General features: G+C 43.7%; 1 protein-coding gene across 7 annotated transcripts in view; it reads left to right on the top strand.

Moving 5' to 3' along the window:
* Positions 1-27331, top strand: part of AFF1 (ALF transcription elongation factor 1) — a 148256-nt gene that overhangs the window by 88016 nt on the left and 32909 nt on the right. For all 7 annotated transcript variants that reach the window (XM_081020694.1, XM_081020697.1, XM_081020696.1 and 4 more), the window contains 4 exons: positions 19205-19249; positions 20829-20915; positions 21710-21746; positions 23355-23403. In XM_081020694.1, coding sequence (XP_080876820.1) covers positions 19205-19249; positions 20829-20915; positions 21710-21746; positions 23355-23403 — 218 coding nt within the window. The remainder of the gene's footprint in view (positions 1-19204; positions 19250-20828; positions 20916-21709; positions 21747-23354; positions 23404-27331) is intronic.

Genomic DNA, 27331 nt, shown 5'->3' with positions numbered 1-27331 from the left:
TGTTACTGTAGGATTGTTGGCTTTTGGTCTGATGTGATATTTTATAACATTGGGCGTTCTGTGGCCAGTTTGGACAGTTAGGAGATCAGCTGGAATACTTGTAGAGAAATTGTTTTACATTTTTTATAAAAACAATAACATTGGTAAAATTTGTTACAGTAGAATAGAGGGTGGCATTTTGTCTATTAAGATCCTTACAACTTTGTGGCAGTTATACATAACATTACAGTGTATTTGTTGTTGCCTATCTGGTTTAAGGGGACGCGGGTGGCGCTGTGGGTTAAAGCCTCAGCGCCTAGGACTTGCCGATTGAAAGGTCGGTGGTTCGAATCCCCGCGGTGGGGTGCGCTCCCGTCGTTTGGTCCCAGTGCCTGCCAACCTAGCAGTTCGAAAGCACCTCCGGGTGCAAGTAGATAAATAGGGACCGCTTACCAGCGGGAAGGTAAATGGCGTTCCGTGTGCTGCGCTGGCTCGCCAGATGCAGCTTGTCACGCTGGCCACGTGACCCGGAAATGTCTGCAGACAGCGCTGGCTCCAGGCCTATAGAGTGAGATGAGCGCACAACCCTAGAGTCTGGCAAGACTGGCCTGTAAGGGCAGGGGTACCTTTACCTTTACCTTATCTGGTTTAAGACAGAAGCATCTAATGTACATGTTTTCAAAGTTAGTATAATTTATTTCATTTATGAATCACTTCCCGTGAGGCACCCCAAAACGATTTACAACATAACATATATAAAACAGTTACATTTATAAATAAAGAGCTAAAAATATATTTTTTAAAAAACCCCAAACACAATTCTAAACATAAAGACAGTATTAAACAGGAGATAAATACAGAAAAGGTTCTGTTTGCTGCCTATGCACCTGTGAGACAAAGCAGCATACAAGTTAACCCAATATTCTTGAGGTTATGGGGTAATGGAGGAAAATGACCCAGTAGATCCATCAGCAGTTATAATTTTATTTATTAAATTTATATACTACTCTTCACCACACAATCTCAGAGGCAGTTCACAGAATAAAATACAGCAGTTGTTCCCTCTTCATGAGAAGAGGCAGGCATATTAATCAGGCGCTGCTCATTAAAGCATAGGGCTTGTTAATTGCCTTCCTAGTTGCCCTGAAAGGATTCAAGGCTTCTATATCAGGGGTCAGCAAAATTTTTCAGCAGGGGGCTGGTTCACTGTCCCTCAGACCTTGTGGGGGGACGGGACTATATTTTGAGGGGGGGGGAATGAACAAATTCCTATGCCCCACAAATAACCCAGAGATGCGTTTTTAATAAAAGCACACATTCTACTCATGTAAAAACACACTGATTCCCGGACTGTCCGCAGGGCAGATTTAGAAGGCGATTGGGCCGGATCCGGCCCCCGGGCCTTAGTTTGCCTAGCCATGTTGTATATGTTCCAACTATCAGAGCCTCAACGAGCTTCACTGTGTTTGATGTAACACTAAAAAGGCTACCTCCATTATTCCTCTCCTCCCTCTGTGGCCCAGGGGACCAAAATGGATATTGGGATGGACAGTGGTGTATCCACCAATGCATCCACCCCGCAAACTATGGACTACGGCTGTAAATCCAGAATCCGCAATTCCATCTGGGAGAGGGCCCTCCACAGCATGTCAGTTTCTCATGCGGGAATCTGGGAGTTGTACTCTTGCATGCACACACGCACGCACCCCTTCCTGGGTGGGAAGAAATGCTTCTGCAGGAATTGGAATGGAGAAATCTACATCTGTGAGGTCAGTTTGGGAGTCCTATGGGGCAGAGGGAGGCAACATAGCAGGAGTTACTGTATTTTTCGCTCCATAAGACGCACCCGACCATAAGACGCACACAGTTTTTAGAGGAGGAAAACAAGAAAAAAAAAATATTCTGAATGAAACAGTGGATGTTTGATTTTTGTGGTTCATGCTGTGGCCACAGACATGTGATTTGACGGTGAGTTTGGGGTAGCCCAGTTCAAAAATCCTGAGGATCCATGTGGATCCGTGCTTTGTAGCCATGTTTTTGCACCATTGCGGCCCCAGGCAACAGTGGGTGGGTGCATGATTTTTTTGGTGCAGGCTGTAGCCATGGACATGCTATGGGATCTGATGGTGAATTTGGGGTGACGCAATGCAAAAATCCTGAGAATCCATGGGCTTTTACCTCCCCCCTCCCAGGCAGCCTTCTTTATCTCTAGCTTCTCTTATCTCCCTCCCCAATCGCTTGCCAATCAGCTGCTCAGCGGCTTTGTTTCAACACCCCTTCCCTTTTCCTTAAAAAAAAAAAAAAAAAAAGCACGACCTGCTTTTTGCCCCTGGGCAATTCAGCTCCAGGGACCACGCATTCGCTCCATAAGACGCACAGACATTCCCCCTTACTTTTTTGGAAGAAAAAAGTGCGTCTTATGGAGCGAAAAATATAGTAACATACAGAGCTAAGGGGGGGACACAGCCTGCTGCAGAATTCAAGCAGGGATTGCTCACATATGTGAATTCTCAAGATACCCCTACTCAAGCCGTGAGGGAGCATTTATTTCAGAGGGTTGGTCTAGATGATCCTTGGGGTCTCTCCTAACTATGATTCTGTGAAGCAAGGCCTCTAAAGATAACCCTGGATGTATGGGTAGGCTGATAAAGGGAGCAGGTGGTCTTCATAATATTCTGATCCCAAGTAGCTTAGGTCTTTAGATTTAGCCTAGGAACTCATCTGAGAGTTGGTGCTACATGATCTGAGCTAGGATCCAGACAGCTATTTTCTTCATACCAGAGGTCTTGTGAGTATTCAGTGGATATTGTTTTTTTTAAAAAAAACCTCCCCCTAATAAGAATAATTTATTATTTATACCCCTCCCATCTGGCTGGGTTTCCCCAGCCACTCTGGGCAGCTTCCAACAGAATATTAAAATACAATAGTCTATAATAGCAGACCACCATGCCACATCATTAATTATTTTTTGGACACATGGATGGGTTCTGCATGGGAAATGCAAGTTCAGTTCCTCCTTTGGCACATAGGAGGAGGCCGATGGCAGTGGAGTGTGATGTTTTTGCAGAAGAAGAGTGGCATCTGGAACAAGAGAAAGTCTGGGATGACTGGTAATTAAAGGCAATTATCTTCAAATTTTTGTGAGAACCACTTGAGACTGTGGTTATTGAAAACGCCTACTTCCTTTATCGTAATGCACAAACCATATTAATACCGCATTAGTTGTGAGTTTTGTCTCACACCTTCATGCATTGTGTTCCTTGTGTGTTAACTGGTGTGAAACAAATTTCCATCAATAAAGTCTCTATTGTTAATGCAGTCTTTCCCCTTAAAGCCTCCCCCCCCTCCACTCTTTATGGTATCTAAATTTCTAAGTAACACTAAATAAGATTATTGCCTTTGAAATAAATTAAGGTGTCTAGGCAGCGCACCATTATTACCCATCTTTCCTGGTGGTCAGACATGAATTTAATGAAATGCCTATCCTGGTCTCTCAAGAAAAGATCATGTTCAGCAAACACGACGGATCTGCTATTTTTTTATTTAAAATTTGCTAAGCTTTTACAAAGTGCTTCAAACTATGATTCTCTGAAGTATTGACAGCAGTGCTACTCTTAATTGACAACTGGAAAAAAGAAATAAACCAGAGTGGCTTTTAATTAAATAATTAGTCCTTGTTAAATATACAGAGCATGGAGAGTGATGTCTGAATTTTAAATTTCTATTAAAGCCAATAAAGGATGATTAAAACAGTAGCAAGAATAAGTTGGTAACATTTTCTACTGTGTGAAATGTTTCCATCTTCTTGCTTACTATAACATGAGAGCATTGGGGGGGCTAGTACAAAAAAAATGTATTCTATCCTTTGCCTGTTAAGGAACCAAGAATGTATATGCAAGTCAAGCTACAACGTGTGTGTGTGTGTGTGTGTGTGTGTGTGTGTGTGTTTTAAAATTAACCCTTCATGAAAACTAAGCAAGAAGACAAAAGCCTTCCAAACCCCCACAAAATTTCCAAACCCTCACCAAGTAAGTTCATCTTTTAATACACAAACGGCAATTTAACTTTTAACCAGCGATTTTTAGGCAAACTAAAAAGAGGAATATCTCTCTCAAACCTGGCTTCAGTCAGGTTTCTTCCTGGTTTCTTATATCAGTTTCCTGCGACAGCCAAACTGGAAAACTGTGGTTTATGATATCCCCTCAGACTAGGATATAAAGCCATGACCCTATATCCAGAAAGACATTCCTTTTTGCCGGATCGTACCTGAGGTGCCTGTGTTGCATTCAATCCAGTCCACCCTACACTAGAAACAGGAAGATTGTTCCAGAGACTGTTCTATCATTACAGGGGCCCCTCAGGTAGATAATGGCTGATCTGTGGCCCTCCTGATGTTGGCTTGCAACTTTCATTATCCTTGACTATTCTTGGTTAAGAATCCCTCAATATCTGGTTAATAACTCCTGCTCTGAAATGACTTCCCATTTCCTGATCGGATGGGAGCTCAGCCAAGTTGAGGAGAAACCATCAAGATAATTGGCGTGAATCCTTAAGGTAAAAGTTTAAATGACATGGAGATGTAATGGCAATGCTCAATCAATCTCCACAATTTTAATCAAGGAATTCAGTTTATTAATCAGTTACTGCTTCATCACTTGTTATTTAATAGTGTTTGGTCGCCATCTGTCATGGATGCTTTAGCTGGGATTCCTGCATTGCAGGGAGTTGGACTGGATAAGCCTTGGGGCCCTTCCAACTCTGCAATTCTTTGTTTCTATGCCACAGGTTAGTTATAGAGAAGAAAGTGGACATTTTATTCAGACTTCTGCTGTCGACGTGCCCTGTGTCCGTGAGGCTGCAACCAGGTTCCTTCCCACATCCCTCTCATTTTCCCAGATACCTTCATATTTAAACCTTTTGTGTCTACGTATAAAATAACCATTTTGACACAAGAGTGTGCTGATTTCTGTCTTTCACCCACAAAAACAGTAGAAGTAAGGAGAGAAGAGAGATGCTTTACTCTACATCGGAATGAGGCCTGGGCAAAATAATCTATCTCTGGGTCAGAAAACCTTGTAAAATCTTGAAAAGAATGTTTGTTTCCCTCCAAGCACCCATGCTTGAGGCATACAATGCAGCCATTGTTTAAAAACAATTTTCATGTAAAATACTTGAATCCTTTGAGGGGGGTCATCCAGTGTCATTTGTAGAGAGGAAGGCTAGAAGTCCCTAGAGATCTCCCTCCTCGTTCCAGCGTGAATTCCCTTGCTGCATTGGCAGAAGCGAGAGGGGTTTGGATAGGCGGTCAGCCGCCTCCTCTATTGGTGAAATGGAGTGTGCTGAGTTTGCATTAGTTCATGCTGGGAGACTTAACTGGAGAGCTATGTATAATCATTAGCTTTGTTAATCCTTTCAGCCGCTTTGGGAGGCAGTCGGTCAGTATTATTACTTCCTTGTTTGGGAGACCTGAGTTCAGGGGGATCTTGGGTGGTCACCGGCAGGACTTAATGCCTCAGAAAAGAGACTCAAGCTTGCCTGTAAACTGAAGCATCTTGATTTTTAAACCCCACCCTCTCTGTCCCTAGCACGTTGGGGAAGCTTCTGGCTACTTGGAGGGAAATGCCCCTCTTTACTAATTATAAGTGAGGCCTATGGGTTGCGGGTGGCGCTGTGGTCTAAACCACCAAGCCTCTTGGGTTGCTGATCAGAAGGTTGGCGGTTTGAATCCATGTGACGGAGTGAGCTCCCGTTGTTCTGTCCCAGCTTCTGCCAACCTAGCAGTTCGAAAGCACACCTGTGCAAGTAGGTAAATAGGTACCACTGCGGCAGAAAAGTAAATGGCATTTTTGTGCGCTCTGGCACTCGTCCTTTACCTTATAAGTGGGGCCTGGCATTGAAAATAGCTTCTAGAACGAAACTATCATGTTCCAGTGTTGAGCTTTTTTTGTGATGTGGGAAAGTGGTCAGTGTTTGCAAAGACTTTTATTTCAGCATAAGGGTTAGAATATGCTCTGTATACTAGTTGAGTGGCAGGTGAAGCACATGCTGGAAGAGAAAGAAATGTCCGTTGGTGGGACATGTTATGCTTAATTTAGGCTTACGTGCTTTTACGCACACACAAAATATTTGGCTGTTCCTGTTCCATAACTGTGGGTTCAGGAACTCTCAATACAGAAATTCTGGGCTAAGCAGAATTGCTGGTTACTGCACAGCCTGGGAGCATAACGATAAGTGCAGCCGCACACTTAGAAATCTGCTTAATCAAGACTGCGTAAGGAGATGCCTCAGGGCTGTACTGTACCATTCATTGCACTGCAGGTTCCACAACCCTTCACTCCGGAAAAAGGAGCCAGCTGGCTTTGAATTCTGTGTTCTTGACTTCAGTAGTAGAGAGGACAGTACCTCTGTAGCTAAAGTCAAGAAGAATTGTGTGGAGAAGGGGTGCAGACATTCAGTACCAAATTATTTTCCCCCTCCAGCAGCGTGCGTTCTTGGAGATGTTAACATGCAAGTATTCCCAAGGCTGCCTTTCCTTCTTGGGCACATGCATGTGGAGGAAGCCTTACATGAAGAACGGGGTAAATTCAGCTTGGCGTTCTTTAAGTGTAGACGTGCTTCTAGCTGTCACAGAAAATCTTCCTTCCCTGAATCCAGGGATGTGCCCTAAGTGTGCGAAATAATACTAGACTTCTCACAACCTGCCAGCCTATCAGCTGTATGCCTGGCTTTTCTGGAGCTGATCTAAAATGGGTGGGAAACTTCAGCCTGTGGGCAGGATGTGACCCACAGCCAGGTTTCATTCAACCCTCTGGGACGAAGACCCACTCTTGGATTTGATTCTACACACTACTGGATTGTAGCCTCTGCCAGGTTTCCCCTGTGCTAATAAATCCCTCACATTATTTATAATAGTGATGTCCTGTTTATAGCCCTCAAGGTTATAAAGTAATCTCTGTTAAGGGGTTTTGTCTGTTAGATGTCAAAATATCCCATATTCAGGCTTATGTATCAAATTTCAGAATCAAACCATGGTTTAATGTTCTGGTTTTGGAACAAACTATGGTTTGAACAAACCACACTTCCCTGTATTCAGAACTGCAGTATCTTCACGTCCTTCCCTTGCACGTGGCATGGAGCTGCTGCACACAAACCTAATGGCGACACCTCCATAAGCCATACTTTAGCATTACATCTGAACCAGATCAGTGAAACAAGATATTGCTCAGACATAAGCTATAGTTACAGTTTGTCAATCAGACACCTACTCAGTTCACACATAATACTCAGCTAAACTATGACTTAGTGTGAACAAACTGGTGCACATTAGAAAACAATGGCTGCTTTGTTCCTCCTGTTTCGTTGCTGCCTCTCTACCAGGAACTAAGCCATAGTTTGGCTTGGTCTTAGGTGTTAACCCAGGCAAACCATAAGTGGTCAGCCAAGGGCAAACCTTGGTTACAGCTTGTGGCTTGTTTTGATAAAGACAAACCACGTGCCAGGTTTTGCAGGTATTCCTAAACCAAACTCTGGCTTTAGATACCAGTAGAGATGCTGGTAGACAGCAGGACCAGGGAAGAAGCAGAGCAGCTGTTTTATATATATATATATATATATATATATATATATATATATATATATAAGAGTTTGACCAAACTGTGGGAGGCTGAAAGACAGGAGTGCCTGGCGTCCTCTGGTCCATGGGGTCACAAAGAGTCAGACACGACTAAACAACAACAACAACATATATAATGCACCAGATACTTGCTTGTACATTCTAAAGCATAGTTAGCTTTAGTGTTATGCGTGAACCATGTACAAAGCCATGGTTGATCTTTAACCAAGATTGGCACAATGGTTCATAAAAGAGGTCCAACCCATTGTACATGTTGATGTGACCTCTTCAGTTATTTGTAAACCTCCTGGGTTTTGGATTCTGTGAACCGGAAACCTTTAAACAAATGTTAAAACAAAAAATTAACATTTGGGCTACCCAGCAATAACTAAAATACCCATTTGAAGAAACCTCCACCCCATCAAAATATGTAAGTATCTCAATAGAAAATTATTCCAAGTTGGTTTGTTGGTAGTATATATTTGCTTCCTTGCTTAAGGCTTAGTTTACGCTAACAGTATTTTGCTCCTGGGTGCAATTTCTATTGTTCACAGCCTTAGCTCCTAAGCAGTTTTGACAGCAAAATGTCACTCCATCTGCTTTTTTTGTTTTTAGCTCTGAATACATTAACTCATGGGTGGCCTACATTTTAGTAACACCAGACAAGTTGGATTTTATACCCCGTGTTGGATAAATATATGCAGTCCCTGCTGTGTTTGTGTTTTTGTTGCCCAAGTGTTTCTCTTGGAATCTTAAGAATCCTGTGTTTTGTGTGTGTAAAGTTTCTGCCCCTCATTTGACTGCAAAGATCAGTAGTCATTTGTCCCCAAGGCTTAAAATTCAGAATGAGCATAAGAATTACCCTAACGTGTATTTCTCCTGATTTCAAAGACAAGTTTCCTGAGTTTGAAGTGACTACTACAGATCTCTTTAAGTCAGTCCAAATGTTTGAAAGATTACCAGCACAGTCCTATATGTGTGTCTTCGGATGTAAGACCCATTTATGTTCAGTGGAGTTTACTACCAGGTAAATGTGCATAGGATTGGAACCTTAAGTAGTTGGGCAGTCTTTAGTAGGGTAGTAGTCAGATGTGCATGTTGGAGATTTGGGGTAGAGAGAGCGAGAGCGTGCAAAGTTAATACACACAACAAGGTCATGTTGATAAGAGGTGTACACTTCCTGAAACATGCTGAGCACTGTATGTGCGGTGCACCAAAATTCTACACCAAGTAATGCTGTTTCGAACACCGATTCCTTTTATCGGCCTTTAGACGAAGCAGATCAAAAGTGTCTGAGAGGGCTCACCTGGTCTGGCATGTTTGAAAATGCCTGAGTATTTGTTCCCATAACTGGTAGTGTGTTCAAGACGTGTTCATCAAAAGGACTCAAGGCGGAACTCCTATCTCCATAAGCAGCTCTTTACTCTTGCCGTAGAAGTTGCCCTGGGAATTCCTGTATCAGAATATTATTGTTAACTGTCAGTCATATAAGCACAATCTGTCCCTTGCTAACATTGTGCAGATTGGCATTGTAGAAGTCTACCCCCCTTCACCTGAAACTTCGTTGTGAATTTCCTTAATAGTTAAGAAAAAATACCCTTGAATAGTTAAGAATGTGTCATAGTTAGAAGAAGAGGAGGAGGAGTTTGGATTTGATATCCCGCCTTTCACTCCCTTTAAGGAGTCTCAAAGCGACTAACATTCCCCTTTCCCTTCCTCCCCACAACAAACACTCTGTGAGGTGAGTGGGGCTGAGAGACTTCAGAGAAGTGTGACTAGCCCAAGGTCACCCAGCAGCTGCATGTGGAGGAGCGGGTAAGCAAACCCGGTTCCCCAGATTACGAGACTACCGCTCTTAACCACTACACCACACTGGCTCCCTCTCTCCCCCCCCCCCCAACTTTCATGAAAGATCCTAGGACCTGGCCCTAACCTAGAAACCTCTAAATTGCAGGTGTTTGTGTGTTGTCTTCTGGTGGTGGGTAACAAAGTGATTTTGACACATGCTCAGAGGCACGATTGGTGGTTGTTTTGCATGTAGCAGAGTAAAGCTTAGTCATTGAGGACCAGATTAAAGTGTGCGGAGTCTTGGTTCAGATGAAGTTCTGGTCTTTGTGGCTTTTGGCTTTGGTCATCTCTCTCTTCTATTACAAACTCTTCTGCTCTTGTGAGGCCTTGCGCTAAAGTTAGCTGGGCACATAGGAGTGAAATGAGGACACCACTGGCAGTCTCCAGCCTAATTTCCCTTGCCGTTTTGTGGAAATCAAGCAGGCCCGGGGAAAAGGAAAAAAATCTCCACGTGGCAAGTCATCCAAGTTCTCCTTGAGAGGGGGAACAAAAAAAGAAAAAGAAAAGAAAACCTAATCCCTACTGAAAATGGAATTTAATAGAAACTGAATGCAGATGCCTTGACAAGTCACTGATTTCAAAACTGACTCTCCAGAAAGTAACAAGGGTTATGGCTTAAATCACCCTTTGGCACTGACTGTAAAAAGCATAAATCTGGTAACCAAGTAAAGGCAATAATAAGTAATAAAATCTAGATATATAGCCTACTCTTGCTGCAATGCATTGCTTATAGGTAACAGTCAAAAGAGCTATAAAAGTTCCATTCAAGGGGGTGGGGAAGCACAGTTCAGTCAAACTGAAATAGAATCACGGTGCAATCCTAGACAGGTCTACTCAGAAGTAAGCCCCATTGACTTCAGTGAAACTTGCTGCAAGGCAAGTGTTCATAGCATTGCAGTGTAGTATTAGGTATTCTCACTGGCCTGGTTCTCATCTAAAACAATTGGCTTATTGTGATGTGCAACGCTGCTGAAATGGGGCCACTTTTACCCTTTCCTTTTCCGATTTGAGAAAACAAACCACAGTGCTGGCTTAGCATTACACACGAACCAGTGCTCATGCGTCTCTTCTCTCCAAACCCGTGATAGAAAGCCAGTTGCATATAACACTAAGCCAATGCTTGTGGTGTGCACTCTCTCGGGCAGCTCAGCAAAGGGCGAGACAGGACAGGTGTGATTTGAGCGGTGTGCACCAGCACACTGCTCATTCACAGTAAACCATGGTTTGTTTCTAACCATGGCTTACCATTGTGTGTGAATGGGGTCAGTGGCAGCAGCTATCCTGGTTCTCAAGCAGAGGTTCTTCACATCACCTGCTACCTGATTATTTTTAGCCGCTTAGAGGTTTCAGTGCAAAGATAGAAGTACTGTTTTTGGGGGACAGGAGGTGGGCAGGTGTGGAGGATTCCCTGGTCCTGAATGGGGTAACTGTGCCCCTGAAGGACCAGGTGCGCAGCCTGGGAGTCATTCTGGACTCACAGCTGTCCATGGAGGCGCAGGTCAATTCTGTGTCCAGGGCAGCTGTTTATCAGCTCCATCTGGTAAGCAGGCTGAGACCCTACCTGCCCGCGGACTGTCTCGCCAGAGTGGTGCATGCTCTAGTTATCTCCCGCTTAGACTACTGCAATGCGCTGTATGTGGGGCTACCTTTGAAGGTGACCCGGAAACTCCAGAATGCGGTAGCTAGACTGGTGATTGGGAGCGGCCGCCAAGACCATATAACACCGGTCTTGGAAGACCTACACTGGTTCCCAGTACGTTTCCGAGCACAATTCAAAGTGTTGGTGCTGACCTTTAAAGCCCTAAACTGCCTTGGTCCAGTATACCTGAAGGAGCGTCTCTACCTCCATCGTTCTGCCCAGACACTGAGGTCCAGCACCGAGGGCCTTCTGGCGGTTCCCTCGCTGCGAGAAGCCAAGTTACAGGGAACCAGGCAGAGGGCCTTCTCGGTAGTGGCGCCCGCCCTGTGGAACGCCCTCCCACCAGATGTCAAAGAGAAAAATAACTACCAAACTTTTAGAAGACATCTGAAGGCAGCCCTGTTTAGGGAAGCTTTTAATGTTTAATAGGTTTTTGTGTTTTAGTGTTTTGTTGGAAGCCGCCCAGAGTGGCTGGGGAAACCCATCCAGATGGGTGGGGTATAAATAATAAATTATTATTATTATTATTATTATTAATCAGGCAGCATATAAAGGTTGTTAAACAAATGGATAGTTGGAGAGGCCCTGGATCAAACCCAGGACTTTCAGCCTATAATGCGTTTGCTTTTATCACTGAGCTATGGCTCGTTCCTGACAAACTTGCATCATCAACTTTCCATGTATGTGACCCCTCTCATCCACCCTGCTCCTCCATTTCTTTCTTGGGACGCTCCTTTCCCAGATTCCTCTCAAGTCATTGCGTGTCTTCCATATCTCAAGGGGGGGGGGGAGGGTTGGCTTCATCCCACGATCTGGCTTGCAGAAACCATTTTTTAAAATGAGCACATAAACATTCACTCACCCAGAGGAACACTGGCTCTATTTTAACGTGTTGTGCATTCAGCTTCTCCTTACTCATTTAAAGGAAATCCACAAACACTCCTAGTTTCTAGGTTCCCAAGCCATGCAATCAACAAAATTATATGCTCCTCATGGTGAGATTCTGCAACCTAACCGTAGTAGCTGTGGGCACGTTGTGCAGCATCAAGGTCCACATCGGAAATGTGTTGCAGACTGGAGAGCGTTTTATTTGTATGTGTGGTCCGATGGAACAGAGCCTCAGACTTGGCCTTGGGAAAAGACAGCTTAGCTGTGAACTCTCTGGGTGGCCTTATAGGCCAAGCCCCCCTAGCTTTCGGACTCAATTCCCAATTTGTAAAATGAGAGCAACACTGTCATAGGACAGGCAAACAAACAAACAAACAAAACTAGAAGCACTTCAGTCATGAAAACCGTAAAGTAAACAGTTTGTGATGATAGCCACATTTTCTCCACGCACCTCTGCGCAGAAGTCTTGTTTTACTTCTTATTTTTTTGAAACTTCTTGGCTTCGTAATTGTATTTCCAAATTTATTTCTGCAAGCGGGAGTGCTAACAAAGAGCAGGTTGTTCAGGGTTCTGACAAGAACCTAGGCAGAACTCCAGAAGGAAAGGTAGCTATTCTGGGCAGCTTGCTCCCCGTACGTCTTTCCCAGTCTCTTACTGTTTTCTGTACAAAGTAGTTCAGTTCGTTGCTGTTGATCTGTACTGTATGGTCAACTGGAAGTTGTTGGTTGTTGTCTCCCTCTGCCACCCCCTACCCCAGTTTGTCTACACACACACACACACACACACACACACACACACAGCAACACTCTTTTTTCATCTGTGCTGAACAATGGAAATCTCTCCTATGCTTTGCACATTGATTTTGTGAAAATACTTTAGCCCTAAAAAGAAGCAAATATGCTAACCATGGATTTTCTCTTTTGACCGTCTCGCCTAGAATTTGCTCTTACTGGCAATGGCTCTCCAGCTACCCAGCCTTTCTTAAACTGGGGAGGTCATGATTCTCAGGGCTGATCTTTCCATTAGGTGAATGGATGCAACAGCCTCAGGTGGCAGGTCTGGGAACAGCCGTCCAATCCACTCCCCCAAGCTTGCTTCTACTAGCTAGTTCAGGGGTCCGTGGGCTGGATCAGGCCCAATTGCCTTCAGGATCCGGCCCGTGGACCGTCCATGGATCGGCGTGGGGGTTCTGCTTGTTTGGGCTGCGCCATTTCCCCCCCTGCACCATTCCATTCCCCGCCTCTCTCACACACACCTTCCTCCCTCCTCCTGGCTTCTCCCCGCCCTGCCTAGAGGAGGAAGGGGGCTGGCTGAGCGCCATTTTAAGCAGCCCCTCTCCAGAGCCAGCCCTTTCGCTCCACTCATCTTCCCTCCACTGCCACCCTGGTGCTCCTGTGAGCCAGAGAGCGGAGCGGACGAGCTTGCTCTGCCTACCCACGAAAAGCAGCAGCAACAGTGGTGGTGGCGGCAGTCCCTGGGAAGCTAAGCGCAGCGGCTGGGGGTGGGTGCGGATGAAGACTACTTGCCCCCCTTGCCTCTTCTTCCAGCTCCCCCCCCCCCGGTGCCGCTTCTCCAGCCCACCACAAGGTCTGAGGGACAGTGGACCGGCCCGCGGCTCAAAAAATTTGCCGACCCCTGCGCAAGTCTTCCTACCTGGCAAGTCTCTCTGCTTCTTCCTTCCCACCCTTGCTTGGCAGTGGCTACTTCCCTCAGAGCAATTCATTCTGGTGGGGTGGCTGTGAGGCTGTGGCCAATGGTGCCTAAAATGTGTGTGGTGGGTTATCGTTACTGTAACTTTGCAAGCATTTTTTCTTCTGGTTCTTGGCATTGTTTGTTGCTGCTGCAAAAAAACTTCCATGGGATGCTTGAAGGCAGGATCCAACCCACCCCCAGGTCCTCTGTAGTGTGAAGCAGGGAATGATGAGATGATGTGAGAGGTCCTATCTGGCACTGCAAAATAGCATGAGCTGGGTGTGGGGAGGACTGCTGCCAAAGAAGCAGTGGCAAAGCAAATAGAAGTCAGCGGCAAGGGACAGGGTGCTTCCGCACTGCTAATGCAGAAGGGATGAAGAAGAGCAGCAGCAAAGTCAATGGCTGCTCAGGCAGCTCAGTCTCTCCCATCAGCCCTGGCATGGATTGAAGTTGGGATCTCTTGATGCAAAGGATGTGTTCTGCCACCGAGCTGCAGTCCCTCATATAAAGGAACACAACTGTTGGTTGCACACCACAAGATACTCCCCTGTTGGTTTCCTAATCGCATTTCTATACTACTGTGTATTTTGCCAAGACAGCTCTTGATTTCGGCTTTGGATTTATGTAGATGCATAAATTAACTGAGAGGTTGAGATAAGGTTAGTCCTTCTTGCATTATCAGATGTGCTTGGATCTACAGGCTGACGTGAAACACCCAGAACCCTTAACTACTTTGTGTGTGTATTGTTAACCTCTCTTGAGTGCAGCCCTTTGTGGGAAACTGTTGCGCAGTTTGAAATCTAACATTACCAAAGTTAAGAAAGCTTGCAGAATCCCTTACAAGTTGTTCCTTCCCTTCTTCCAATGGCTTTAACAACAGTTAAGGTTTATATCTGAACTGACCATGAGCTAAAAGTTCCGTATCCATACTGGTATTAAGACAACTTCATATGGTCGTATATCATAATTGTTCCTTGTTCCTTGTTCATTTTTCCCAGTACAGCTCTGCTCATACGACTCTTATTGGCCTTATTCAGACATCACGCTAAACAATGGCTATGAGACATAAATGAGCCTAATAATCTTTTTCAGAGATCATGCGCTCCCCTCTCCTGTGTGGCTAGGAGTGCATAATTTCTGCCTTTGTGTAACCACAGTATGTCAGACTATCCAAACTGAGTTTAATATTAACTGTGGTTAGTTTAAACAAACTTCAAACCACAGTTTCTGAAGCTGGCTTGTTTAACCATAGTTAATGTTAAACAAGGTTTACAGGTTTGGATGATGTCGCAAACCGCACTAGAAGAGGCACTGCCATCTTTAAAGGCAATCTATTCCCCCCCCCCCAAAAAAAAACCTGTGTGCCTGAAAATTACAGCACATAACTTCAGGAAAGAAGTCAACAATGACTTGAATCATGATGGCAGTTGTAGCAAACATATCTGAGCTTTGTAAATACTCCATCTCAGCTCTGTAGATTGGGCATTTATCACCAAAACCCCTTTTCATTTTGCCCACTGACTGGTTCTGTGAAACCTGGAAATTTGCATACTCCTAATGCAGCTTTGATATCATCTAGTAATAGGTGTACCATTTTGCCTCCTACTTCTGCTTAAAGCACATCAAAGCAAGTGCCCTTTCTTTATCGACTGGTTCTGAAAGTTAATAAAAAGGAGAGAAGTGGGGACTTTTAACTGGGAATAACCACCCTTCAGATGGGCTCTTAAAAATAAAAATTACAGAGGCAGTATTTGGCTTAGTTATACCTTAGTTCCTCAGTGTTGGTCTGCAGTGAAACAAAAACTTGTTTTGCATCCAGAAGGTTTTATTGCTTTATGGGTGTTATAAACAACACTGTGTGTTTGCAGTAGGCACTGCTAAGTAACAAGAGCTCTGCTGTTTGTAGCACAGTGAGAGTTAGTGTGACAAGTGTATGGCAATGACAGCAATGAGCCAGGAAGCCTCTGGTTTGAATCTCACCTTGGCAAGGCAGTTCAGTAGGTGGTCTTAGGCTAGTCTCATCTCTGAGGACTTGAGTAAGCACTGACCCAAAGCTCAGGTAATGGTGACAGTGGTTGAGCTCAGAGTGCCTTTAATGAATTCCTTAAACTCCTCCCCTTGAACTTGCCTCCCCCAGTTTAAGCCAAATCATCGTCACTCTGTATCCTTCTAAGAGCAGTACAGTGGTACCTCGGGTTAAGTACTTAATTCATTCCGGAGGTCCGTTCTTAACCTGAAACTGTTCTTAACCTGAGGTACCACTTTGGCTAATGGGGCCTCCCACTGCTGCCGCGCCACCAGAGCACGATTTCTGTTCTCATCCTGAAGCAAAGTTCTTAACCTGAGGTACTATTTCTGGGTTAGCGGAGTCTGTAACCTGAAGCGTATGTAACCTGAAGCGTATGTAACCCGAGGTACCACTGTATCAAGAGAAGGCCGAAAAGTAGGTAAAAGTGCCGGTCTCCCAACCACCCAGTAATCTCAGAACTGCTTCAGCCAACCAGTTTCCAAGCAAGGTTATCTTCTGGCTAGTAAGCAAACTTTGCAAAAGTTATGTTTAGAATTGCCATCTCAAGGACACAGGCTGTTGGCTTCTGTTGTTACAGTGCAAAGATAAAATATTTTTCGTACAAAATAAATAATATTCAGCTCAGAAAGGGGAGTGGGGTGAGGGGAGATAGGGGCAAGGAGAGTTCTTCTGGTAGCCTGATAGCAAGAGAGCAGAGTACCCCATTGTGTCATTCCTGGCAGCCAGGTGTTTTTCCCTTTTGAGAACACAGATTCTGAAAAGTGGAGTGGGTACAATCCGCCATGCAGTTCTTCACTACCCTGATTGATCAGGAGCTACATATGTGGGGGTTAAAGTTCTGGGGTCCGCACCTAAAGGCAAATCACATATAGTCAAAACCCATTGGGTTCAGTGGCGGGTGGAATTGCCAGAGTCATTTTCCCCAGAACCTTGCCCCCTTTCTGCCTATTTTATTTTATCACCAGCATAAAGCTGAATGTGCACAAGTTAAATGCACGCAAGTTGCAAACTTACTGTAGCTGCAGTTCATTTGAATCAGATGTGCAGAGGAGAACTCTCCAGTGGGAGTGTGCCCAAAATGTGTTTGCCAGGCTTTGGAGTTGCTTGCAAGGTATAAAATGGCAGAGATGTTTTGAATCCTTGCTGTGATCAAAAACTTCCATCTTGCAGCTCCAGAGCGCCCCGACCTCACGTCCACAGTTCATAAACGTGTAGCATCTGAATGTTATTATTTTTCTGAATTAAACTGCTAACATTTGAAAATCAAAGAGGATAATTGAGATGATGCCGCCAAGATAACAAAAGCATAGATTTTCGTATCTGTATTTATTCCAGCTATATTTCTGAATATATACTGTATGTTTAAAGCAGCATTGATGTTCAGCGTTGCCTGTGCTACAAGCATGGACAGTAGATGAAAGTCTTCCTTTTTATGTCCGGTTTAGCTGGCAGGCGAGGTATGCTTGTTAGATAGTTTAATTGAGTTATGCAGCAGTCGGGCTTGAGCAAAACATAGCCTAATTTGCAATCCAGCTAAGGTTCTGCACAGAACTCTGATGGAGGAGTTTTGGTTTTGTAAGACTTGTTTTCATTGGCTGTCATTCATGACTTTTGGCAAGGAATAATGGGCAGAATTATTTAAGGGAGTAAGGAGGGAGGTCGTGTTGAGCAGAGCAGTGGTCATCAGCAAGGGTCAGGGGTGGAGAATAAGGTGAAACAGAGGCTTAAAGATAAGGTTGGACAAAGCTTTGGGAAGCTTTAAAAGTGAGGTCAAGAAGTTGAGTACATGAAGGAAAGAGGAGCCAGGCTGTAGCTCATTAGTAGAGCACTTGATTTGCAGGCAGAAAGTACCGGGGTCAACCCCAGGGAGCTTCATTTTTTCATGTCTTTTAAAGGTTAGGTAGCAAATGGTGTGAAAAAGCTCTGCCTGAGGCCCTGAAGAATTGACACAAGAACTGGACTTAGTTGATAGGTCCTTTGACCAGATACATGGCATCTTCCTAGGTTCCAGGGAAGGGATTTGGGGGGGAAGGCATTGTATAGTCTGAGAGACTGGAGAGGTATATGATTTTGGCAGCGGCGTTTTGGATAGAGGTGAGATGATAGAAATGTGAAAATGGGAGGGCCAGAACGGAGAAGGCTGCAGTAGGCAAGATGGGAGATGACTAGCACAAAGAACCTGAATTTTAGCCGAGAGGAGTGGATGGGTTTTAATTATATTGCGTTCTTGAATAGGGAGATGCAATGTGGTTTGGCAACTCTTTTGATGTGGTGGAGGGCAAAGGAGAAGAGAAAAGTCACGGAGAGAGAGGCATGGAAGGAAAGATGAACATTTTAGCCTTTCGGCTTTCAGCTTGTGTCATTTCCTTGAAAATACACGCAAGATATCACATGAGGCAGCAGAGGTTTAGGATTGGAGTCTTCCTTCTCCTGGATGGGCTACCTTCCCAGGTTGATGAGCCCAATCTGTGCCTCATTTCCCTCTGCAGCACATTGCCAGAGCCTGTCTTTGCATGCAGGGGAAGTCCTTAAGTCACTGAAGGTTTGAGGCCCATCAGCTACCCTCACATGGTTTAGCCGGCCAGTTAAAACCGTTCCCAGGGTGTGGCCGCTGTCACATGCTTACAGCTTCTAGGAGCCACAGGTGATAGTTGTGGGGAACAAAGATGGACAAACTAACCCAGAAGGAGCCCAAGGTGTCCCCCACCAGAGGTATTACCCCTCCCCAACACCCCATACATTCAGTAATCTAATACTATCGTCATTATATATATATTGTTCATTCTCTCCCCCCTCTAAATGAGCTTTTTATTTTTTGAATGTTGCCTTCTACTTTCTTTAAGCTTCTGTCTATCACAGCATAGCTTACTGCTGGGTGTTCGAATACTAACTAAATGTTGGGTTAATCTGCTGAAGTCTAGCTGAGACTTGCCTTGTTCTCTCTACTGTGAGCAGAAAGCCCAGAGCCTTTAAGCTCTCCTGCGTGGGTGTGGTGGACAAAGGTGAATTTCTAAGTGTTTCTGTAACAAAGCAACGGGTGTGGCGCCAATATCTTAGAAGAGACACCGAGTATGTCCTCCGCACTGGCCTTTTATTCCTTGGAGGGGCAGCCTCCTGCGGCGATTACTTTGTGTTCTTCCAACCGGCGGCAAAAATAGTTAACTACATAAAGAGACGGCGTGATATAGGAGCTTCCCTCTTTAAGATACCTCACTGGGAGATGTGGTGCCTCTCTGGCATGCAGCAATTCACATTGCTAGGAGAGTAAACTTCATGTGTGGGGGGTGCAGTTTAATTGAGGAGAAGGAAGCCCCTCCTGAGAGCACTTAAGTGAGGAAAGGAAATCTTTCCCCTAAACAGGGTTCCTGATAACAGTGTTCATAAATACCACGCTTTCATTCGTCATACTCAGCGTCAATAAAACAGCTGTTTAAGCAAATCTTTACATTTCTGCTTATGAATTTGGACCAGTCCATGGAATAACCCCCACTTCTTTTTTATTCTGGTTGTTTTCCAGCAATCGTTCTCCAATGAAGTCCATTGTGTTGAAGAAATTTTAAAGGTGAGTGTATCTGCCTGTGGTTGGTGTGTTCTTTAAGCAACAGATGTCGGCAGCAGAACCATTTATTTCTGCTGTGTAAAGGAAGGAATTGCTTATTTTTTTCTGTGGCTAGTTACAGGGTGTGAATTCAAAGGTTGTTTGCTTTGGATGAACAATAAAGGTTTCCTTTGAAATGCTTCAAACTACCCAACCTGAATGTTTCTGGGCAATCCTTGTAATAGGTTTGAAACAAAACCATGTGTTTCATATTTTCTAAATTGCTAGCCCTAGATAACATACTGTATGTAGATACGACCTTTTTGTGCTGTGAAGTTCTGTGGGTGGTTTACGATAAATAAGCAAACAATTGAAATTTCAAGTAAAACTTTTTTTTAAAGAAACACTTTTTTAAAAGGAAGGGGAAGAGGTACAAAAATTCAGCCATGAGTTTTGGTTATTGGAAGATCTCATTTTCAACTGCATCTTCAAAATTAAAAGCACATAAAAAAACAAACAGAGGCCCAGACCACCTGTGTTTTTAAAAAAAGACCTAGGTGAACAGAAGGTTACTTAAAAGGCTACAAAGATGGGCACCCCATGAGCCTAACTCAGAAGGTTATTCCATAACTGGGGTGCTGCTGTTGAAAACACATTTCCTAGAGGTTATCCACTTCATTTTGTTTGGTGGGGGCACCGAAAGCAGGGCCTCTGAAGAGGTTTGTGTAGGTCCATATGGCCTTTAAAGTAACCTGGTCTATAAAGGCATTTAAAAATTTAAAAGGCCAATGCCATTTAAAATGTTGAAACCACCACGTTAAATTGGGCCCAGAAACAAACTGAGAGCCAGTATCATGTGGCTGTGTACATACTGTACCTTGAAAGCACATTCAAAGCACATTGCCCGCCTCAGAGAATTCTGGGTGCTGTATTTTTACCCCACACAGATTAATAGTCCCCGCAAAAATTCGCAAACTATCAAACTTCTCCCTGATAAGGCTATTCCATAACTGCTATTGAATACACACTTTCTCTAGGTTCCGTCCCACCCCAGCTTTTTCTAGTTTGTGCCACTTCATCAAGTATTATTAGCAGAAGCTTTTTTCCCTCCTTTTTCCCTGCCCCGAGAAATAGTGGACACATGCATTTTAAAAACAGCACTGTATACTCTATACCTCGTAACAGCCAAAGGAAGTTGATATGGGTCTGAGGTTCAAAGCAGAATCTGAAATTCCAGTACCTACCCCAGTTCTTCTCTGCTGCTGCTGCTGTTTTTAATCCACAGTTTAAAATTTAGTATGCAGTATATTCAAAATGATTGGTGGCAGTAGAAGGTAGAAGGATGGTGGTATTATGCATTTTCCTACCCCAAACCAAAGTCCTCAAATGCCAGGGAAGAACACACACACACACACACACACACACACACACACACACACCGTGATAGCTGCAAGGCTCTCAAGCACCAAGAAGCAAAAACGCAGATTATAATCAGTGCTTTGGGTTTACATGTGTCTTGATGCTGGGTAAGTACAGGAAATGGGCATTAAAGACTTGTTTTCATTTTTTCCATTCTCTCTCTCTCTCTCTCTCTCTCTCTTAGGAAATGACCCATTCATGGCCACCTCCTTTGACAGCCATCCATACTCCTAGCACAGCTGAGCCTTCAAAGTTTCCTTTCCCTGCAAAGGTATAATAATAATAATAATAATAATAATAATAATAATAGTTGCTTAAATCTAATCAGTTAAGAATGTCAACCCATTGAAAGAAGTTTGAATTGAAAAACAATAAAATGATGACTGTAAACGTAATTACTGCAGCGCACAAAGTCAGTATACTCACATTGTCCTACGGAGGATACTCTGAAGACAAAACAATAGCTTAGCAATAGTATATTTCTTTACGGTGTTCAAATAGCTTCCATTCATTATAGCAGTATTCATAGTATGTCATGACGTGTTAATTGTCTTGAAATGCTCCCCTTTCTCACCCCTTATGCCTGGAATTGCCTTTCAGGCCACCTCCTCACTTCTTTGAAATTATTCTTCAAAGCTCAACTTCTCTGTGGAATCTTTAACAAAAACTTTTAGTCCCCATTTCTTACGGTTTTTGTAAACTACCCTCAAAACTCGTTAAAGGGTGAAACATAGATTTCTAAAATAAGTAGATGATATAAAAGTAGTTTCTTTCCCTGTTTACCCATGCCTTCATTTCTTTTCTGTTGTTCCTCTGCGCCAGTTGCAAGCTCCTTGGGGCAGAGACCTGACATCTTATCCCTCAGCGGTATTATATAAATCGCTGTAAGAATTGTTGCAACATTCCTGTAAAGCAGGCTGGTATTATCCCTGTTTGGTAGATTAAAAGACTGAGAGATACTGGTGTGATTAAGGTCACCTAGTTAGTTCATAGCCAAAATGAAAGTTGAAGGTGGGAGCTTAGCTACTATTCTATGATTAAAATTTCCATTTTCCCTCTTTCTAGGAAACCCAGCATGGTGGATCAGTCATACAGAGCCAGAGTAAGTAAGAGATCTAAAAATCTATGTGCGGTTGCTTGGATACAGTCTGCTGTGTCCTGCTGTGATTGCGTTCATTTCAACAGGGATGGAAGAGAAATTTCCATTCAAAACTTTACTGAAATGAAAGCATGTTGAACAATAGAAGTGTCCGTTGGCTTGAGCCCAGTGTTTGTCTGCTGCATACATTTCTGCATGCACTGTAAACATTCCTATATTTGTATCTATTGGGCATTTACTTGTAAACAGAGGAAACTTTCAGAAGCAACAAAAACGACCTAATCAATTACAGTGGTACCTCTGGTTGCGAACGGGGTCCGTTCCGGAGGTCCGGCCGGATTCCAAAGTTTCTGCAACCCGAGGAGAAGTGGCAGACTGCTTCTGCGCATGCGCGTGGGGTGGTAGACTGCTTCTGCGCATGTGCATGGGGCGGTAGACCACTTCTGCACATGTGCGCGCAGCAACACATTTCCAGGTTTGCCGTTTTCGCAACCTGAAGTTTACGTTACCCAAGGGTAATATAGTCTGAGGTGTACTGTAATTGGAATTGGCAGCAACTGCTCCTGGCTATCACTGCGATATGGAAGTTGAGGCAGAGTGATGAACCCATGACCATTCTAGTAGTGCTTTTTAAAAGGTTGAGCTCTAGCTATTGCTGGGGCTGATTGAAGCAGATTTAGAAGTAACCCCATGTGGTGTAGTTAGCACCACTCCAGGTAACGTCTGTGTCTTTGTTGTTGTTTAGTCGTGTCCGACTCTTTGTGACCCCATGGACCAGAGCACGCCAGGCACTTCTGTCTTCCACTGCCTCCCGCAGTTTAGTCAAACTCATGCTGGTAGTTTCGAGGACACTATCCAACCATCTCGTCCTCTGTCGTCCCCTTCTCCTTCTGCCCTCCATCTTTCCCAACATCAGGGTCTTTTCCAGGGAGTCTTCTCTTTTCTTAAGGTGGCCAAAGTATTGGAGTCTCAGCCAATACTTTGTCTCTTTATATCTGGTTAAAGCAGATCACATGGCTACACATGATGGTGTTTATGGTTACTGTGTCATTAGTGCGATGCACGGCCATGTGAACGTCACTAACCACATGGAAACAAGACGCAAAAGTTTCCAAGGAATAGTGTGGGAATACATGTGGAAGGAGGAAGCTGTATGCCACCTGTGTACCACTTATCCTTATCTTGGTTGTAAAGCCAATCGATAGTGGTCATCTCAGTCTTTCCTGGGCCCCAGGCAGCCTTCCTGAATTATCTGTAATGGAATTACAGAATTCCACTGAGCAGAAAGGCATTTAACAGCTGTCCAAAAGTTTGAGCAGTGTTTATTTATTTGGTCCTTAGCTGCATTAGACAAGTATTTAACTTGTGGAATAAAAATGAAAGATGCAAACTGTTGGGGAACCTATATGAATCCATACCCCTAGCATGGATTCAGACGATATACCGTCAGTTAAAAGTTGCTGCCCTAATTATAACAGATTGCATAATGCATAAATCTTTGTGTGTGAGAGGCATACACACACAGAGGGGAGGGCAATAGAAAACAATTTAAATGGTACAATGCTTGTACAGCCTAAAACATTTGTTGTTGTTGTTGTTGTTCTTTTACAGAGCAGTATGATGCACCTTCTAAGACGTCTATTTCTCAGCAAGGAAAATCGTAAGTAGCTGCACCTTGTGCCTCTGAACATTAGTTAAGTCAGGGTGGGGAATGTCTAGCCTGCCAGGCCACCCCATTTGGCCTACAAGCCTGCTCTAATGAAACCACACCCCTCAACCACACACCTGACATTCACACATCACTTCAGCTGCAGAAAGGAGGGCTGAACTACCCAAACATTCATGGGGAGTTCAGTTCTGCTTGGTGTGGCTTCTTCCCTCATACAACAGCAGAGACTTGTGGAGGCTAAATGACCTAGAAAATGTCCTTATGGCCTAAACCTGCAAATATTAAGAGTCCACGTCATCAAATGCATGAACTGCAAACTTTAGTTGTATGTTTAGACACAATGTGCTTATTTTTCATGTACTCTCACTCTAATTATATGGCACCATCTGTACTTGTTGCATTTAATTTCCCTCTCATTTCACTGCTTACACTCCCTTACAACCATATGTATCAATACCTAACGTGGCTAGAGCCATCCTGAAAATGAATTCTACTGGGAAGCTGAGGACAGCCTCCTGGCCGCACTGGCAAACCCTCAAAATCTACATGCTTTTTGTGAAAGCATAAGCAGAGTGCAGCATTGAATGCCATACTTTAAATGTCTGGGAGCATGCATTTGCTTCTGGATGGTTGCCCTGAGTTTCCAGGACATCAAGATGTTGTTTAAAACATCTGCTCATGTGCAGACTGTCACTAAAGAAATTATTCATGCTTTTCTGAAACTAGCTACTTGGTTAGCTAGCACTAGAGCAGGGGTCAGCAAGCTTTTTCAGCAGGGGGCTGGTCCACTGTCCCTCAGACCTTGTGGGGGGCTGGACTATATTTTTTGGGGAAAATGAACGAATTCCTATGCCCGACAAATAACCCAGAGATGCATTTTAAATAAAAGCACACATTCTACTCATGTAAAAATACCAGGCAGGCCCCACAAATAACCCAGAGATGCATTTTAAATAAAAGGACACATTCTACTCATGTAAAAACACGCTGATTCCCAGACCGTCTGTGGGCTGGATTGAGAAGGCCATTGGGCAGGATCCGGCCCCTGGGCCTTAGTTTGCCTACCCATGCACTAGAGGTTAGCCACACCCCAAAGAATTGTGCAAGAGGCTCCATGTGATCAGTGGGGCTTTTGACAACTTTTCCAAATTGTGTTGCCAGCAGGCCACACCCATGAAGATGGCACATTGCTTTTGCGAGAGAGAAAGAGAACAAATAAGATTATTTCTTTGGCAAAGCTAGCTGCACACATTAAAGTTCACATACTAAGCAGCCCCATGATTCTTTTTGATTATGTTGATGATTTAAAATTGGACTGGAGCCAGAACCTTAGTTTCTCAGCTTGCCACTGCCTTGACAAAACTTTGCCATGTTGCTCCATTTGTTTGTTTGTTTGTTTGTTTGAGTGGGAGTAGAGGGGCTTGATAAATTAGGGACAGGTTTTCTTATTGAAGATTAAAATCTCCGGTGAGACTTAAGCAAAGATACAGGTTTCATCTTGTTTGGCAGAAGTAAGAATTATGTCTAGTTTGATTTCCATGGTCAGCAAATCTTCCTTAATTGTCTCTGTGCATGAATGTTTCTAGAAAACAAAACATTTACACCAGCTGTTACTAGGTATCTTTGCTGTAAGTGTACCTATGCTGGAAGCAAGTGGGAACAGTAACATTACAGAACCCTTCCTAATAGAACTTCTACTTAGAAACACCGTAGAACACTGAAGCACAATGCACATCTCTTAAATTTCCCATTTCATGTTAGTTTCCCAAGTGCTATGTTATTTTTAAGTATGCCATTAGAGTCATGTGAGATTTTCCTCCGGCACTGTTATTTTACACGTGATGAACTCAGGGCTCAGGGGCCGGTTAAACGGCCTCTGAGGGCCACAGGTTGGGGTCCCCTGGACTAGACCATGTAAAAAAAATGAACATAATGTTTTAGCTGCAGTTCATTCATTTTCAACTTTGCATTCTTGTTATAAAAAAGCGCGCCTAGACATTCCGTTGTTGCGCCCATAACCTAGGTTTAAGGTGCTGTTTAGCTCCTAGTTTTCATATCTCAGTTTCTAACAATGTGTGTGTAAGAGAACAGTTACGGAAGCAAGATTTACAGGGTTAACCAGGAGGTATCAGTACCTAACAGCCGTGATGGTAATTGCAGAGCCTTCACATTCAATGAATCGGATAAAACTCACAAAATTAATATTTTGCAATTAAGATTTCTTTAAACCAGTGGCTTCCCCATTTAAAACTGTGAAATGGGTACTGTCCCTTAAGAAACCTGGTTTTGAAATGGTGTGAATAGGCTCCAAACGTAAATAATTTTCACTAAATTATGATCATAAACACAGTCTTCAAGTTAAATGTTTAAAACAGAAGTCATTTGCTCTGCAAATAAAATGCAGCACATCTCTATTGAAGCAACTATATTGACACTTCAAACTGTACTTGGGTGGGCTGTGGTCTCTTACTTATTAGAAAGCTTTTATTTTAAATTGCTCTTATCTGAAGCCCAGAATCTATCAATGCTGTTTCCTTGTCAGGCAAACCTTGCAGAAGAATTGCATTGCTCAACAATACTTCTGGGGCGGAAACCGCCCCTAATTGGGCAAATCAATCAACTACTGCTTTCAATTTTAACTGATGTTAACAATTAAAAAGGTGAAGCCTGTTGTTGATGAGAACAAGAGCCAAAGAATGTTCCACACACCAATGTTTTCTGTGTGGGTATCCTTATCACAAAGAACTGTGTGTACTTTGTTACCTTTGATGAGTGTACATGCAGCTGTTGTGCCACATGTACACATATCATGGCTTTCCAACATGTTTTAAAGTCATCTCAGGTGAGCAATAACTTCACAATATTGAAGTTTTTCAGGTATTTTGGAAAAAGGTAGCATGCGCGAATGAGCAACTTTTAGAGATATTTTCTTCCTGTAACCTTCCAAGTTTTCCTTTAGCCTGCATAATTCCATGTTGTGTTCTTTTTCTGCATGAAAATGGCGAGCACAATGTGCAAAACCACCCCTTCAGATCTTTTGACTTATGAGTTGTGAAATGCTTTTCAGGGCTACACGGATTGGAAGCTATTGTTTGCAAGCCTGGTTTTTGTCCCTTCTGCCTTTGTCCTATCCCCATGGAGCATCTTAAATCCATATAATTAATGACAGATTGGTTTTAGAGGAATATGAAACCTCCAGGACTAAAGCCAATCTCTTTATAACTAGGGATGAAGGTGGATTACTGCAGTCACAGCAGAATTGCTTACTCCTTCTTCTGAGTCACCGGCCCCTGTCCCCTGCCAGAACCAGAACAGTGGGACTAGAGTCCTGGGAGTGTTCTGCTTTGGTATATATAACAGCTCCAGTGTCCTGCTGGAGTTGCAAATTATGTCTGAACATAGAGCATAGTCCTTGGATGTGGCTGTGTTTTATCAGGTGGCTTGGTTAATACCCATCTTACAATGGCAGCCAGTGCAGAAGAACATTCTCCTTTTCCTTGCCAATGAAAACTGTTTATCAGCAGTTAATGAGAACGCCCTATTGCTCCTCAAAAGTGTAGAAAAAAAGATGTCTTCCCAAATATAAACGGAATAAGCACCATTTGGACCGGGGACTTAATTAAGTTGATTCCTCAGGTTTGTTTGTTTTAATTACTGTGCTCTTGGGTTTGTGTGTTGCTCTGCACAATGGTTCTCTTTCTTTCCGTTCTTCCTTTTCGAAACGCACGTGACCGTCTGAAACTCCAGCCACTTTGAGTCGCTCACGTTACAGAGTGTAGCCGACTGAAAACAAGCAGCGTTTGTGCTGGCTAATTAGAGGCTGAGATCCCTCTACATCTGCGTGCCCAGAGTAAGCAGGCAAGCTTTTTGCAGAGCAAACGTGGATTTCCCAGAGGGCTTTCCATTCTTGAGTTCGGCC

Source organism: Podarcis pityusensis (assembly GCF_964106645.2).
Source record: "Podarcis pityusensis genome assembly, chromosome: 9".
Lineage (NCBI taxonomy): Eukaryota > Metazoa > Chordata > Lepidosauria > Squamata > Lacertidae > Podarcis > Podarcis pityusensis.
The sequence above is the reverse complement of the archived record's forward strand: the minus strand, read 5'-3'. Positions and strand labels throughout refer to the sequence as shown.